General features: G+C 38.8%; 1 protein-coding gene across 2 annotated transcripts in view; it reads right to left on the bottom strand.

The window, feature by feature from the left end:
* LOC139748046 (uncharacterized) overlaps window positions 1-19316 on the bottom strand; it is a 538085-nt gene that overhangs the window by 254501 nt on the left and 264268 nt on the right. For both annotated transcript variants that reach the window (XM_071660616.1, XM_071660617.1), the window contains exon 9: window positions 13300-13413. In XM_071660616.1, coding sequence (XP_071516717.1) covers window positions 13300-13413 — 114 coding nt within the window. The remainder of the gene's footprint in view (window positions 1-13299; window positions 13414-19316) is intronic.

The raw sequence follows: 19316 nt of genomic DNA, 5'->3' as shown, positions 1-19316 counted from the left end.
ATAAAGAAAAAGACTGGCAGAGTTTAGATTCTCATGGTGACATGGAATCAAAGTCGCATAGCTTAGTGTGTACAGGAACATTTCCTGTGCCAGCATGTTAGTGAACACAGACTGATGAGTGACTGATATACCATCATTACTATCTAATGTGTACAGGAACATATTCTATACCAGCATGTTAGTGAACACACAAGGCTGACCGGGATTGATACATCATTATTATTATGTCTTATCTTCACACGTATTAGAAAGGATACTAAAATCATCATTACGATAAAACAACTGGAAAATAACTGGAAGCAGTCTTCATGTAATGGTTAAGTTTGATTAAGTTGTAAATGAGGAAGGAAAAAGAGTGAAGATGAGACAAGGCTTGAAGAAGAGATATAATCATGGAAGCTACACAAACCCCAACAATTTCTATGGTAAGACAGACTATGAAATGGAGTTAAGTAGCCAGGATACAGGGCACTGTGGTGTAAGATTGTAAAGCTCAAAATAGATGAGTAGGAACCTCAAGTATCAAATACAGATGGATGTTTAAGAAAGAGGAAAGAAATTTTTTTTTTTTTTTTTTTTTTTTTATACTTTGTCGCTGTCTCCCGCGTTTGCGAGGTAGCGCAAGGAAACAGACGAAAGAAATGGCCCAACCCCCCCCCCCATACACATGTACATACACACGTCCACACACGCAAATATACATACCTACACAGCTTTCCATGGTTTACCCCAGACGCTCCACATGCCTTGATTCAATCCACTGACAGCACGTCAAACCCTGTATACCACATCGCTCCAATTCACTCTATTCCTTGCCCTCCTTTCACCCTCCTGCATGTTCAGGCCCCGATCACACAAAATCTTTTTCACTCCATCTTTCCACCTCCAATTTGGTCTCCCTCTTCTCCTCGTTCCCTCCACCTCCGACACATATATCCTCTTGGTTAATCTTTCCTCACTCATTCTCTCCATGTGCCCAAACCATTTCAAAACACCCTCTTCTGCTCTCTCAACCACGCTCTTTTTATTTCCACACATCTCTCTTACCCTTACGTTACTTACTCGATCAAACCACCTCACACCACACATTGTCCTCAAACATCTCATTTCCAGCACATCCATCCTCCTGCGCACAACTCTATCCATAGCCCACGCCTCGCAACCATACAACATTGTTGGAACCACTATTTCTTCAAACATACCCATTTTTGCTTTCCGAGATAATGTTCTCGACTTCCACACATTTTTCAAGGCTCCCAAAATTTTCGCCCCCTCCCCCACCCTATGATCCACTTCCGCTTCCATGGTTCCATCCGCTGACAGATCCACTCCCAGATATCTAAAACTCACATATCCTTACATCATCCTCTAGAGTTCTTTTCTTCTCTGTAAATCCTTGAGCATAATATGAAATATTAATATGTAATAAAATATGTAATATGTAATATGTAATAATATGTAATATGTAATAAAATATGTAATAAAATATGTCAGAGATGTGTAGTGATGGCACTTCAGCTAGCTATGATATGCAAAGAATTATAGACCAAGTAACAAGTATGATAAGATTATAAAGGAGGAACAAGGACACTTTGAAAAGAATATTTTGGGCAGCACAAGAGATATTCCAAAATTTTTCCATAGAATCATTATGAGTAAATTATCATTTATGAACAGCATATTATGCTCAAGGATTTACAGAGAAGAAAAGAACTCTAGAGGATGATGTAAGGATATGTGAGAAACTAATTAACGAGTTCATTAGTGTTTTCATAGCAGAAGACATTATAGCACCAACACTTGTTAGATGGGGAAGAAGCTCTACAAATCATTTAGATATCTAGAAAAGACATTAACAGAATACTAGGGTTTCTTGACTCTTGACCCATACATGGTCCTGATGAAATTTTGCAGTATATGCCAAAGATGTACACTAACTGCAGTTTTTGAAGAAGTGATCAAGATGTCACTGGAGAAAGGAAAAAATTCTAAGGGAGTGGAAAAGGGCAACATCATACCCATTCATAAAAAAGACCAGGAAGAGGTGATGTTTTACACAACAGTCTCCCTGACGAGTGTCATCAGTAAGGTTCTTAAAAGGATTATCAAAAATAAATGGATGACTTTAAAGTGGATAAATCAAGTGAGAGAAAACACAGTTTTAGGGAAAGAAGGTCATGTGTAACTAATTACTTCAATTCCAGCAAAAGAGTGAGCTCTGTTGGAAGAAAAGGAAGGCTGGGTGGACTACTGTATCTAGACTGCTAGAGAGCATTTGAAACTTACACAAAAGAGGCTGATTAAAAGGCTTGATCACAAGGCAGGATTAAGGGGTAAACTCCAATAATAACAAGATTATCTTCATTAAAGGGAATAGTAAATATGTCTGAGGAACCTTCTCCAAATGGGTGAAGGTCACTAACAGAGTACCAAAAGGCTCTGCTATGAGATCATTACTCTTGATCTATGCAAATGACTTATCAAATGATGGATTTCTCATTTTCACTCTGGCAACAAACAGAATTCTTTTCCCTCATCAAAAAAATGCAGAGTCTGCATAAATTCCCTGTAAGGTGTCAAAGGGAGCCTGACTTCTGCCCATCTGTGCAACCATGGTTTAAATCTACCCACCTTGGAAGAGAGAAGAGTGAGGAGTGTCCTGATCACAACCTTTAAGTTTTTAAAAGCAATTGACAATGTGGACAGTGGACAGTATTTTGAGAGGTGTAGGATAGAGGAACCTGAGGACATGACGTGAAATTAAGCACGAAACTTGTAAATAAGGGTGTAAAGAAATACTTTTATAGTATAAATGTGGTGGATGATTGGAACAGACTGAATGAGGGCATGGTTAACACAGACAGCATACATAAATTCAACAAGCTGCATGATAGCAGAGAGTGTTCAAGAGATGGGATTCCATGAGTGTAACACTCCCTTCCTGTACAGTACAAATAGGTAATTACTCATGAGTACACTACTGTACTTTCCTTACATCCTTCTTTAATTATCTATTCTACATGAAAATTATGAAATAATAAAAATTTATGGGAATTTTCTCCTGTTAAGACAGCATCTGCTGATCTGAGGTGGTACACAACATAGAGCTGTGGTTTAGTTTCAGTGGAGATGGAAGCTTGTTTGCTAAAGACGACCTACATTGAAAAGAAGATGGTTATGCAAAGCTACGTAGGATTTTAGATGAAAGAAGTGAGCAAGTATTGCCAGGTGCAAGGCAAAAACTAGAAAGTCAACTGTAAGACAAGTCAAGCGTGTTGTAAAGTAGCTGCTGAGTGAGGTAGTGTCCCAGTAGGCCCCAAGTGCAGAGGTCTAACCTCATAAAGTCACCTTGCCTTTTCGAGTGAAACATTAAAATTTTATAAACCAATGTCAAAGGTACTAAACTAAAATGTTAATACCAATGCAACAATTACTGTAGTGGATTTTCACAGTGCTACCATAAACTAGGATCTCTTGACAAATTATTATGAAAGCAAATGACTAACTGATTTAAATGAAGAACCCTTTAAAAATCAAATGAGTTGAGACATATGATAGGTAAGTAACATTTTAGATTGACTTATTACCATAATCAGAGATTTAATTAGTACTTGTGAAGTCAGTGAAAAGCTACGAAACAGCAATTAAAATGTTATTCAATTCACTGTAAACTGTAATTCTGATCTTAAAGAAAACAGCAAACCACATTTCAATAGAGCAAACTTCACCAAAATGTAACATAACACCAGTAATGTTAACTGGAGTTCACTCATAAGCAATGACACAACTAAAGAGATATGGAAAAACATCATACAATAATATCCTTGATAAAGTCAGCATCCCTAAAAAGGTGAGAGAGGGTGGTGAACAGAGGGATCCAAGATGGATGACAAAAGATGATGTTTCAAATAACTATAAAAAAATGAATACAAAATAAATCAATTGACAACTAAAAGATTATGAAATGTTTTTAAGATTACATAGAGATTGAAAGAAGAAAATCAGATTTATTAGAAAAGACTATGACATAAGAATTTGTCAACATAAAAGCAATACCATAATTAATTCATTTACTATGTTGCAAGAAAAAAATTAAATCTAATAGTAAATGAAAATGTCACCAGCACTAGTAACAATAAAGACAAGGGCTCCTTCTAACCAAGTATTTCCAACTGATGTTTATCATCAAAAATGTTTTCAATACAAAACCACAAAATCTATTTCTGCGCACTGAGAATGGCAAACTGGACATGAAAATGTTGAAAGCCACAGAGTATTTAAACATCTAGAAAAATCAAATCTAAACAGGTTAGCTGGTCCTGATGATCTATAACCCAGGTTACTGAAAGAAGTAAGTCATAAAACATTTCCAATCATATATTCAACTAATCACAAAATGATCAAATGACTGGAAGCTTGCTAATGTAATAAAATCTTCAAAAGTTGAGACAGAAAATACACCTCAAACTATCATCCTATCACTTCTGTTTCAGTCTTACAAAAATTTTCAAGAAAAAAAATTAGCCATAAAATAATCAAATTCTTATAATATCTATCTATCTATATCACTGACACCCGTTCCCTCTGGGAACTCCCATCAAAAGGTGGCCAAGGCAAAAGACTCTCTACTTATCCCTGTCCTTACATGTCTCCCTCACATACACCATTCCATGCATTCTTCCCCTGTTTCTCTCCCTCCAGTATTCCTCCACCCTATTTGCCGATGTCACAGGTGGTCTTCCACCCAAACCAACACCTTTAAATGTACTATCATACACCCTCCTTGTAAACTTCCTGTCTTGCATTCTTTCTACATGCCCAAACCATCTCAAAAGTATTATGTTTCACCCATTCTACCACTCCACAATTCATTTCGTTTGCATTCCCTGCCATACCACATCTCTCATACACCCTTTTCATTTCTTTCTTCATTCCATTTTGTCACACCACATGCTCTTCTCAAACAACGCATTTCCAAAGCCTGGATTCTTGAACTTTGCACCCATTCCATGCCCATGTTTTGGCTGCATAGGTCAGGGTTGGGAGGATTAAGCTGTCCCTTAATCCTCTCTTCACTTTCATACTTACACCTCACCTTTTCATTATTTTATTAAGAGACCCAGTGACTCTTCTACCCTTTACTGCTCCCTCACATATTTCTCCTTCCATATCACCACACTTATCCAAGACTGCTCCCAGATAATTATTTCCTTCACTTCTTCAAGTCTTTTTAACCCCACATCCACAGCACAATTTAGTACACTTTCTTCTTTCACTCTATATGGTTTTACAAAATCTATACTTTCACTCCATTCCCTTTCAAACACCATTACTTTACTTTTACTTGCATTTACCTTCAATCTCCTCAACTTACACACATCATAAAACACACTTGCAACCTTCTGCAACTCCTCTTCACTCTCCACAAATAACATAGTATCATCTGCAAACAGGCTTGTCACTAGCTACCATATCTCACCACCATGCTCCATTTCTGCACCCCTTTTCCCTCGGTTTACTTTCATCTCTCACATCACTCCATCCATATATTATTTATTTCTATATTGATTATACTTTGTCGCTGTCTCCCGCATTAGCAAGGTAGCGCAAGGAAACAGACGAAAGAATGGCCCAACCCACCCACATACACATGCATATACATACACGTCCACACACGCACATATACATACCAATACATTTCAATGTATACATATATAAACAAACACAGACCTATACATATTTACACATGTACATAATTCATACTTGCTGCCTTCATTCATTCCCGTCGCCACCCCACCATATATGAAATGATCATCCCCTCCCCCTGCATGTGCGCGAGGTAGTGCTAGAAAAAGACAATAAAAGCCACATTTGCTCACACTCAGTCTCTAGCTGTCATGTATAATGCACCGAAACCACAGCTCCCTTTCCACAACCAGGCCCCACAAAACTTTCTATGGTTTACCCCAGATGCTTCACATGCCCTGGTTCAATCCATTGCTAGCACGTCGACCCCAGTATACTACATCGTTCCAATTCACTCTATTCCTTGCACGCCTTTCACCCTCCTGCATGTTCAGGCCCCGATTGCTCAAAACCTTTTTCACTCCATCCTTCCACCTCCAATTTGGTTTCCCACTTCTCCTCGTTCCCTCCACCTCTGACACATATATCTTCTTTGTCAATCTTTCCTCACTCGTTCTCTAAGTGTGACCAAACCATTTCAAAACACTCTCTTCTGCTCTCTAAACCACACTCCTTTTATTACCACACATCTCTCTTACCCTTTCATTACTTAATCAAACCACCTCACACCACATATTGTCCTCAAACATCTCATTTCCAACACATCCATCCTCTGCCGCACAACTCTATCTATAGCCCACGCCTTGCAACCATATAACATTGTTGGAACCATCATTCCTTCAAACATACCCATTTCTGCTTTCCAAGATAATGTTCTTGACTTCCACACATTTTTCAATACTCCCAGAACTTTCGCCCCCTCCCCCACCCTGTGACTCACCTCTGCTTCCATGGTTCCATCCGCTGCCAAATCCAATCCAAGATATCTAAAACACTTCACTTCCTCCAGTTTTTCTCCATTCAAACTTACTTCCCAATTGACTTGTCCCTTAACCCTACTGTACCTAATAACCTTGCTCTTATTCACATTTACTCTCAACTTTCTTCTTTCACACACTTTACCAAACTCAGTCTCACTCGAATCAGCCACCAGTGCTGTATCATCAGCGAACAACAACTGACTCGCTTCCCAAGCCCCCTCATCCACAACAGACTGCATGCTCACCCCTTTCTCCAAAACTCTTGCATTCACCTCCCTAACAACCCCATCCATAAACAAGTTAAACAACCATGGAGACATCACACACCCCTGCCGCAAACTGACATTCACTGAGAACCAATAACTTTCCTCTCTTCCTACTCGTACACATGCCTTACATCCTTGATAAACCTTTTCACTGCTTCTAAAAACTTGCCTCCCACACCATAAATTCTTAAACTTCTTACCTTTCGCTAAATACTTTTCCATGGTCATCTTCAAAACAAAAATCTGATCCACACATCCCCTACCTTTCCTAAAACACCTTTGCTCTTCTTTTATTCTGCATTCAGTCACTTCCATCACTCTGTCAATTAATATTCTTGCATACACTTTTCCTTGTATAAGTGTTACATACATCCTTTGCACCTTTTCCTTTCATTTCCATGCTAAATTACATATAAGATGCATCCACTCTATCACACTTTCTCCTCCACACTTCAGCATTTATAATCAATTATAAATCATTATTTTCCTAACTGTACTACTGAAAGAATAAATTTTGGTAATGGATCATTTTGTCTTTTAAGAGCATCCTACCAGAAGTAAGTATCTGTAGATAAGACAGTAAGCAAGAGCAGAGAGAGGAAAAAGACAAAAATACTAATGAATAAACAGCAGTTGTGGACATATCTTGGCATTCATGACTGGAAAACATTAGGAAATGTAAACGAATGATGTAAACCAAACATCACCATAAATTTGTACACAAAATTCCATTTGCTGTTAAGAACAAAATATTTGTAGGAATCAAACTAGTCATAAAACAAAGTACTTCATACTGCAACAAGCAAGAACAAAGTAGTCAAGAGCTAAAAGTTCAGATATAGAAAACTAATAAAATATAAAATAAAAAGGGATGCAACCCATGTGTCATGCATATATAAAACCAGCCAACGGCCTCTCTTTGGTGTTCATGATAACAGAATGATCCAAACTTTTACATACTCTCAAAAGGATGTCAGCAGTCATCTTACATGGTTTTATTTAACTGAGATACGAATATATTTCAAATACAAAAAAAAAAAAATACATTTTCAGACTAAAATCCCTGAATTTTTGGGGTAAGGAGAGGGAAAGAGCCATATGAGTAAAACAATTTTGATGCACTGGTGGACAAAATTCTCATCCTGACTGATTACAAGATAGATGACTGTAGTCCACCTCCATCAAAAATGTTCCCCTCTTTCATTCTTTTTGAACTGTGCAGTGAAAACCACAACCTGGTAAGTGCTGTCATTTCAGATGCCAAAAGTGAACAGAATATGAATAACCAGCAGTATGCTGTAATCCATGCAGTCATTTCACATGTCATAAATTAATATGTTTTGTGAATATTTACGGCATATAATGCTGCTCCATAAGAGAAAATATCATGACCAACAATGTTTTGATAGGAGATAAGAGGAAGCATCACTTTAACCCTGAAAAGCATTGCATCCCTTTAACCTTGATAGGTGTCTCCTAAACCCTTACAGGGATTGCTTCATTTCGTGAACTTTAACAACATTCTCAACGTGACATGTTACTGTATGCTGAACCACCTAAAAATACTTTCAATCATATCTTTGTTTTCAATAGTGGGGAAATCTGTTGTGAAAAAACAATGTTCTAAGTCCATAAAAGACTACCTACATCTATTTTTTGATTCCTAGTATTTTGTTTCTCAATGAAAACCATATGCCAGGCATTTTCTGTAACAAATACACATAGATACAAAGACTAGTTTTAAAAAGTTTTGTTCCACTTGAATGTTAATGCTATTTACATCTCTTATAGTTTTTTTTTTTTTTTTTTTTTTTTTTATACTTTGTCGCTGTCTCCCGCGTTTGCGAGGTAGCGCAAGGAAACAGACGAAAGAAATGGCCCAACCCCCCCCCCCCATACACATGTACATACACACGTCCAGACACGCAAATATACATACCTACACAGCTTTCCATGGTTTACCCCAGACGCTTCACATGCCTTGCTTCAATCCACTGACAGCACGTCAACCCCTGTATACCACATGACTCCAATTCACTCTATTTCTTGCCCTCCTTTCACCCTCCTGCATGTTCAGGCCCCGATCACACAAAATCTTTTTCACTCCATCTTTCCACCTCCAATTTGGTCTCCCTCTTCTCCTCGTTCCCTCCACCTCCGACACATATATCCTCTTGGTCAATCTCTCCTCACTCATTCTCTCCATGTGCCCAAACCATTTCAAAACACCCTCTTCTGCTCTCTCGACCACGCTCTTTTTATTTCCACACATCTCTCTTACCCTTACGTTACTTACTCGATCAAACCACCTCACACCACACATTGTCCTCAAACATCTCATTTCCAGCACATCCATCCTCCTGCGCACATCTCTATCCATAGCCCACGCCTCGCAACCATACAGCATTGTTGGAACCACTATTCCCTCAAACATACCCATTTTTGCTTTCCGAGATAATGTTCTCGACTTCCACACATTTTTCAAGGCTCCCAAAATTTTCGCCCCCTCCCCCACTCTATGATCCACTTCCGCTTCCATGGTTCCATCCGCTGACAGATCCACTCCCAGATATCTAAAACACTTCACTTCCTCCAGTTTTTCTCCATTCAAACTCACCTCCCAATTGACTTGACCCTCACCCCTACTGTACCTAATAACCTTGCTCTTATTCACATTTACTCTCAACTTTCTTCTTCCACACACTTTACCAAACTCAGTCACCAGCTTCTGCAGTTTCTCACATGAATCAGCCACCAGCGCTGTATCATCAGCGAACAACAATTGACTCACTTCCCAAGCTCTCTCATCCCCAACAGACTTCATACTTGCCCCTCTTTCCAGGACTCTTGCATTTACCTCCTTTACAACCCCATCCATAAACAAATTAAACAACCATGGAGACATCACACACCCCTGCCGCAAACCTACATTCACTGAGAACCAATCACTTTCCTCTCTTCCTACACGTACACATGCCTTACATCCTCGATAAAAACTTTTCACTGCTTCTAACAACTTGCCTCCCACACCATATATTCTTAATACCTTCCACAGAGCATCTCTATCAACTCTATCATATGCCTTCTCCAGATCCATAAATGCTACATACAAATCCATTTGCTTTTCTAAGTATTTCTCACATACATTCTTCAAAGCAAACACCTGATCCACACATCCTCTACCACTTCTGAAACCGCACTGCTCTTCCCCAATCTGATGCTCTGTACATGCCTTCACCCTCTCAATCAATTTTTTTTTTTTTTTTTTTTTTTTTTTTTATACTTTGTCGCTGTCTCCCGCGTTTGCGAGGTAGCGCAAGGAAACAGACGAAAGAAATGGCCCAACCCCCCCCCCCCCCCATACACATGTACATACACACGTCCACACACGCAAATATACATACCTACACAGCTTTCCATGGTTTACCCCAGACGCTTCACATGCCTTGCTTCAATCCACTGACAGCACGTCAACCCCTGTATACCACATGACTCCAATTCACTCTATTTCTTGCCCTCCTTTCACCCTCCTGCATGTTCAGGCCCCGATCACACAAAATCTTTTTCACTCCATCTTTCCACCTCCAATTTGGTCTCCCTCTTCTCCTCGTTCCCTCCACCTCCGACACATATATCCTCTTGGTCAATCTCTCCTCACTCATTCTCTCCATGTGCCCAAACCATTTCAAAACACCCTCTTCTGCTCTCTCAACCACGCTCTTTTTATTTCCACACCTCTCTCTTACCCTTACGTTACTTACTCGATCAAACCACCTCACACCACACATTGTCCTCAAACATCTCATTTCCAGCACATCCATCCTCCTGCGCACATCTCTATCCATAGCCCACGCCTCGCAACCATACAACATTGTTGGAACCACTATTCCCTCAAACATACCCATTTTTGCTTTCCGAGATAATGTTCTCGACTTCCACACATTTTTCAAGGCTCCCAAAATTTTCGCCCCCTCCCCCACCCTATGATCCACTTCCGCTTCCATGGTTCCATCCGCTGACAGATCCACTCCCAGATATCTAAAACACTTCACTTCCTCCAGTTTTTCTCCATTCAAACTCACCTCCCAATTGACTTGACCCTCACCCCTACTGTACCTAATAACCTTGCTCTTATTCACATTTACTCTCAACTTTCTTCTTCCACACACTTTACCAAACTCAGTCACCAGCTTCTGCAGTTTCTCACATGAATCAGCCACCAGCGCTGTATCATCAGCGAACAACAACTGACTCACTTCCCAAGCTCTCTCATCCACAACAGACTTCATACTTGCCCCTCTTTCCAGGACTCTTGCATTTACCTCCCTTACAACCCCATCCATAAACAAATTAAACAACCATGGAGACATCACACACCCCTGCCGCAAACCTACATTCACTGAGAACCAATCACTTTCCTCTCTTCCTACACGTACACATGCCTTACATCCTCGATAAAAACTTTTCACTGCTTCTAACAACTTGCCTCCCACACCATATATTCTTAATACCTTCCACAGAGCATCTCTATCAACTCTATCATATGCCTTCTCCAGATCCATAAATGCTACATACAAATCCATTTGCTTTTCTAAGTATTTCTCACATACATTCTTCAAAGCAAACACCTGATCCACACATCCTCTACCACTTCTGAAACCGCACTGCTCTTCCCCAATCTGATGCTCTGTACATGCCTTCACCCTCTCAATCAATACCCTCCCATATAATTTACCAGGAATACTCAACAAACTTATACCTCTGTAATTTGAGCACTCACTCTTATCCCCTTTGCCTTTGTACAATGGCACTATGCACGCATTCCGCCAATCCTCAGGCACCTCACCATGAGTCATACATACATTAAATAACCTTACCAACCAGTCAACAATACAGTCACCCCCTTTCTTAATAAATTCCACTGCAATACCATCCAAACCTGCTGCCTTGCCGGCTTTCATCTTCCGCAAAGCTTTTACTACCTCCTCTCTGTTTACCAAATCATTTTCCCTAACCCTCTCACTTTGCACACCACCTCGACCAAAACACCCTATATCTGCCACTCTGTCATCAGACACATTCAACAAACCTTCAAAATACTCATTCCATCTCCTTCTCACATCACCGCTACTTGTTATCACCTCCCCAATCTCTTATAGTGTTTGATATATACATATCAGAAACTATCAAAATGAAAATTAAATCATAAAAGAAGTATCATAACCCCTTAACTTCTCTGGATGGATATCTATGCAAGCCAAGGAATCTTCTCGATGTAAATTTATGCTGTGAGTTTTGCACTTCAATTTCAAGGATATATGCCAAGCTTGGGTGGTAGCTGAGGTGGCAGTACACAGTTCAGCCATGCCAATCAGAGCACATTTTTATGAGTTTTCAAGGAAGGAAACTGATATGCTTTTAACTACAATCTATTTAGAGAAACAGGAAAAAGTTGACTCTGAATTACTTAGGAAGATGAGTAACTTTATGGACACCGGCTCCCCATCACTGAAAATTAATCAAGATGTGGCAAGAAAAGGTGTTTCTAGCACAAGCTGAAAGTGTTGTCAGCACCGCCCACCTTGACAATCCTGCATCTGACTTGAGTGGCTGGCAATTATACAAACTTGTACAATTTTGCTATTATGAAAAAAATAACCACTTACATTACAAAATGAATATAAATATTCTATAAATCAATCATTTCCTCCAAAATTCATTAATACTTTCCCTTGACTCTCCTTTTTCCCTTTCATAACCCTCTCTATATCTCAACTTCTTTTCACCATTTATAACCTTTTCTATATCTCAATCATACAGCCTGGCCTTGATGTGGACTTTTATCCATGATTGAAGACTTAAAAAAGGTGCAAGTAAATGATAAAACGTGTGCAATAACAACTTAACTCTCATGCCTCAATCCTGTACTTTTCATTATGGTTATTTTTCATTCTTTTTTAAACATCTTTGACAATGTAAGGTTAATCAAATTATTCACACAACTTGAAAATGTGAAGTTTTCAAGGATGGATGAAAAACAAAATAGTTGTGAGTTAAAGGGTTGATGAATTCTAAACCTCTGAAACAACTTTCGTGGAATGATGCACAAAGAAATCTAGCTGTGTGTATGTGCATGTCAAGAAATACTATATACGAGCAATATGCTAAGTTGTTTACCCTAATCTAGAAACTCAAAAATAGTCAATCTTTAGGAAGTTTAAGGTTGTAAATGGCATCCTCCTTTAATAAAGAGAAAAATATGTAACATGTTAGAGCCGTTCAATGACAGTCTCGATGTACATTATACAAACTCTAGCATACAGCATACCTTGCACAGCAGTTGACAATGCATAAATCAGAGGCGAATCTATAAATGTATTTGCCAAGCTTCAAACTTGATTTGAACAAACTTTGCAGTAGCATTTTTGTATACAGTTTTCTTACCTACTAAAACATGAAATACTTACAGCACTGATATTCATCAAGCCCATCAGCACAGTCCCTAATACCATCGCAGATTTTCTCACCACTTAAGCAAGTATCGCCATCGTCACACTGGAACATTCCTGATCCATCACAGCCTGCACAATGATGCATGCATGAGACTGTGAAATTCTAAAATGGTGGACTTTGGATCTTCTCATAAAATGGAGTCTAGACTTTGCATCTCACAGAAATTTATACATGATAAAATATCCAAATCAATAAGTAGCAAAGCAAATGGAAAGTTTTGTATAATGCAGTATTGACCAACTAATCTATTCACCAAAAATACCACTGGTGAACTTAAATAAAGAATGTAACAATATGCACCTTTGCCATTTTCCAAAATGTACTCGACAAAATTAACGACTTGGAGGCACCAATTCTTTATAATAGGAAAAGAAAAATATCTAAAGAAAAATATATCTCAACAGATGGTATGACTGATGACTTACAATCCAACTCATCAGTGTCGCAGTTTTGTATACCATCACACACCATCACCTCAGAGATGCACTGGGAGTCCCCACACAGGAATGCACCCTCAGAACATCCTAAACAAATTTATATTGTTTAGACAAACTATTGCCACAAATAATCAAATAAGATTCTCCTTTATGTCCAGGGCAGGTATAAATATATCCATGTGAGACAAGCTATTCCCAAACTCTACACTCACCTGAGCAGTTCTTTTCATCAGACAGATCCGGACAGTCAGGTTCTCCATTACACCTTATGTTCTGATCCAAACACTCACCACTATGACACAAGAATCCTTCACTGCAACCTGATATGAGGAGGTACACAAGTTAGAAGGTCTATAACCATCCGCTACATTATTCATTTTTCACATGCTGGTATCTTCGTTATTGGGATGCCTCTTGAGTTTAACAAAAACTCAGGAAATCCCTTAACCCTCATTGGGAATATTGGCTGAATCCCAATAATGAATGATACTGAGCAAAAATTGAGTGGTGTCAGGACAACATACAGCAAGATCAAAATTTTATGAAATACCTATGAAAAATAAACAGGATATCCTATGAAAAGTAAACTGGATACTTCTGAATCTATATTTTGCAGAAGAAATATAATGATATATTCTGCAAATGGAGTAAATGAAAGATGTAGTTATACTACATTGTATAAAACAAGAATACCAAAGTATGCTGACAAAAGATAATTCAAAGCACATACATAAGCCACCAGAGAAAGAATGAGGAATTGTGAGCATGAAATGCTCAGATAAACATCCACTTGGGTATAACAAAAGAATCCACTTGATTTTGTACATAAAACACAGGTGAAAGAACTAACACAGACTCTCACGTAAACAAACTGAGGACAACTGGCAGTTGGGACAAGATGTGCGACAGGAAGCACCTGCATATGTTTAACTCGATTCTGAGGCATCTAAGTGACAAACATCAGTCACACATAAGTTGTAATATCCTATGAAAAGTAAACTGGATACTTCTGAATCTATATTTTGCAGAAGAAATATAATGATATATTCTGCAAACAGAGTAAATGAAAGATGTAGTTATACTACATTGTATAAAACAAGAATACTAAAGTATGCTGACAAAAGATAATTCAAAGCACATACATAAGCCACCAGAGAAAGAATGAGGAATTGTGAGCATGAAATGCTCAGACAGACATCCACTTAGGTATAACAAAAGAATCCAATTGATTTTGTACATAAAACACAGGTGAAAGAACTAACACAGACTCTCACGTAAACAAACTGAGGACAACTGGCATTTGGGACAAGATGTGCAACAGAAAGCACATGCATATATCTAACTCGATTCTGAGACATCTAAGTGACAAACATCAGTCACACATAAGTTGTAATGTCTGACACAATAAATGCACAAAAATGTGCTGGTCAATGTTATGAAGAATGCATACACATGAAGTGTAAAAAAAATTCAATAATCATGGCAAAAATATACACAAGAAACACGAGAACAATGCAGTAGAAAGAGTCAAGTGACACATATAGCACAAGACAACCACATCAATGAAAGAGCCTTCATATAAATCAAATCTTATATATGACAGAGCAGGTTCATCAAGAAGAGCTAGTATGACAACTAATACGATATATCTAACTCAATATAGGTAGGTTAAAGTCACATATATAACACAAGAAAGGGTCTTCGCATACACAAAATTTTAGATACGACAAAACAGGTTCATCAAAAACAACTTTCAAGACAATACAATAAATCTAATTCAATAGGTTACATAAACACTACTGTGTACACTATGATAATTGTAAAATGAAAAACTGTAGTAAAAATATTTAACGGTAATCTGGATTAATACATATAAAGAACACTTAAAAAAGTACCTTGTTCTGAATAACCACTCTGAGTGTTCCAGTCAGTTATCTGGAGGACACCTTCACACTCTGGAAAGCCAGTCTAATCGTAAATCCTCCAACGTATTTATATTTTATATCTTAGGTGTATCATATGGAACCTCCTGGCTACACTTAGCTGCTATCACAGTTTGCAAGTCTCTCCTAAATATCTCATGTCAGCAATATTCCCTGTCAAGCATTTTGTCCATTAAAGCTAACGCTATCTCCTTGAGCTGTATCTAAGCAAGAGCTCAACTTAACACACAAAGGTAACATGGAATTGGTCAGTGAAGAATGAGAAAGGGGGTAAGCTAGACTCTAATGTAATTCCTGTGTGATCCAGTGCAAGCCTTACAGTCTTATTCTTACAAAACTATGTATTCAGTACTTCTGTCAGGCTGTAGCACTGTTCCATATCTATTTCAATAATTGTCATTTATAATTTCAAACAGAAGTAACAGATAAGATCTTTACTTTTAACAGTTGTATCAAGCCGTTTGTTTCACAAACCGCATAAGAGACTGACGAACTATTTGAGATCCAGCCAAAGTCATGCATTTTGCTATAACATCTGACACTCTAGTACTACAGCTCTGGTTCCCTAGCCTATTGATCTTGTGTCTGGCAGTCCTTCTTTATACCACCTTCATATTTGTAAAATTCCTTCCATATTCCCAGAGGTAAACAATGTGGCAAATTCATACCTCCTACATAAAAACATGAGCAAAATCACACTTCCCTTTGACAAATCATTAACCTCTAAGCCTTAAGACACTCTGTTGTCATCACTTTGCAGTTAACACTAATCAAAAAGTAGGCTGTCGTAAATCACCATACTGGGTGTACCTATCAATAATCTGGAGGATACCTAAACAATATAGAATGCAGTGTTTATGCTTTTCAAATCAGGATGGTCACATGGCACCTCCTAGCTGGAATTAGCAACCGACACGGTTTTTAACAGTCCCTCCTAAATATCTCCTGTGAAGGATCTTTTTGTGCAATACATCAAATATCAGCTCCCTAGGTTGCATATAAAAAAGAACTCAGCTTAGAAACTAAGTCAGCATGGACTTCTCAGCTAAACACAAGAAACCAGTACACACGTGAGGGAATGGGTAAGGGAAGCTAGACTTTGAGACATTTCCTTCATGGTGTGGTGTAACTGTCTCTCTCACCCTTAAGAGGTTTACTCTTGTAAAATCTGGAGCTCAGTAAGTGGGTTAAGCTTTGACAGTGTCTCATATCTCTTTTTATGACTGTCAGTCTGATTTGTATATAGATGATATATTAAAGGAAATCCCTAATCAAAACTGTAGCATTCAACCATTTGCCTCACTAACTCCTTTTGAGTATGATTATTTTCAGATGATAATGTCACTGATCTGTGTACCTTGTAGATAGTTATAACAGTGCTTGGTGCTTCTTTTGGTGTAGTGACCAAACCTGAGAAGCATATTCTAGTTTTGGCCTTATGTAGAATATGAACAGCTTGCTAAATATTTCTTTATCCATGTACTGAAAGCTGTTCTGATATTTGTCAGGTGACAGTTTCTCACCTTTACTAATCTCCTAACTGGAACTCCAGTGATATGTTATGAGGGAATAATATCAACTTGTACATCCTTTTCACACCCAGAATCATGAAAGTTATTTCCTACTAGATTCAAGTCGCAGTGAGGCCTTCTATTACTTTTTCCCATCCCCATTACTTTACTTTTGCTTGGACTGAATTCTATAAACCATGTACCAAAGAAACTTTGGAGTTAGTTTAGGTCCCTTTGTAAGCTGGAGCAATCCTCCTCACTTTTCACTTCCCTCGTGACTTGCATCGTCTGCATAAAATATTCAGGTAAGAGTCTATACCTTAAGGCAAATCACTGACATAAATCAAGAGGAGTAAAGGCCCTTCAATAGAACCCTGTGGAACTCCACTAGTGACCAACAGCCATTTGGAGAAGGCTCCTCTGACCTATGTCCTGTATTCCATTCCACCAAGATGATCTACTATCCATCATAAGAATTTCTCCTTTATTCCTGACAGGTATTCCAGCTTCTCGATGAGCCTCACATACCATACTAAGTCATTTGCTTTTTGGCAGTCAACACACACACGATCTACTCAGCCTTCCCTTTTGTCTTGGATAGAATTTGCTCTCTCAAAGAAATTGAAGAGGTACATTACACATGACCTCCTTTCTGTCAAACTGTGCTGCCTTTCATTTGTGTGTATGTGTGTACATATATAATTTCATACTTTATCTGCCATTTCCCAGGTTAGTGAGGTAGTGCCAGGAATGGGTGAAGAAAGACCTCACTTGCTTACATTCATTCCCTAGCTGTCATGTGTAATGTACTGAAACCACAGCCCCTATGAACAACTAGGCACCATAAATCCTTTCAAAATCTCCCCTAGCAGCTTCATATGCCCTGGTTCAGACCACTGACACCACACTGCCTCCTGCACATTACAATGCTCCAATTTGCTTTAACCTGTGCATGCCTTTCACCCTCCTGCATGTTCAGGCCCCAAGCACTCAAAATCTCTTTCACTCTGTCTTTCCATCCCTTTTCTTTGTCCCCTCCAGTTCTGACACACACACACACACTTACACTATACATATTTTTTTTTTTTTTTTTTGCTTTGTCGCTGTCTCCCGCATTTGCGAGGTAGCACAAGGAAACAGACGAAAGAAATGGCCCAACCCACCCCCATACACATGTATATACATACGTCCACACACGCAAATATGCATACCTACACAGCTTTCCATGGTTTACCCCAGACGCTTCACATGCCCTGATTCAATCCACTGACAGCACGTCAACCCCGGTATACCACATCGCTCCAATTCACTCTATTCCTTGCCCTCCTTTCACCCTCCTGCATGTTCAGGCCCCGATTACACAAAATCTTTTTCACTCCATCTTTCCACCTCCAATTTGGTCTCCCTCTTCTCCTCGTTCCCTCCACCTCCGACACATATATCCTCTTGGTCAACCTTTCCTCACTCATTCTCTCCATGTGCCCAAACCATTTCAAAACACCCTCTTCTGCTCTCTCAACCACACTCTTTTTATTTCCACACATCTCTCTTACCCTTACGTTACTCACTCGATCAAACCACCTCACACCACACATTGTCCTCAAACATCTCATTTCCAGCACATCCATCCTCCTGCGCACCACTCTATCCATAGCCCACGCCTCGCAACCATACAACATTGTTGGAACCACTATTCCTTCAAACATACCCATTTTTGCTTTCCGAGATAATGTTCTCGACTTGCACACATTCTTCAAGGCTCCCAGAATTTTCGCCCCCTCCCCCACCCTATGATCCACTTCCGCTTCCATGGTTCCATCCGCTGCCAGATCCACTCCCAGATATCTAAAACACTTCACTTCCTCCAGTTTTTCTCCATTCAAACTCACCTCCCAATTGACTTGACCCTCAACCCTACTGTACCTAATAACCTTGCTCTTATTCACATTTACTCTTAACTTTCTTCTTTCACACACTTTACCAAACTCAGTCACCAGCTTCTGCAGTTTCTCACATATATATATATACATATATATATATATATATATATATATATATATATATATATATATATATACTT

This window comes from Panulirus ornatus, chromosome 72 (assembly GCF_036320965.1).
Source record: "Panulirus ornatus isolate Po-2019 chromosome 72, ASM3632096v1, whole genome shotgun sequence".
NCBI lineage: Eukaryota > Metazoa > Arthropoda > Malacostraca > Decapoda > Palinuridae > Panulirus > Panulirus ornatus.
This window is presented reverse-complemented; position numbering and strand designations above follow the sequence as displayed.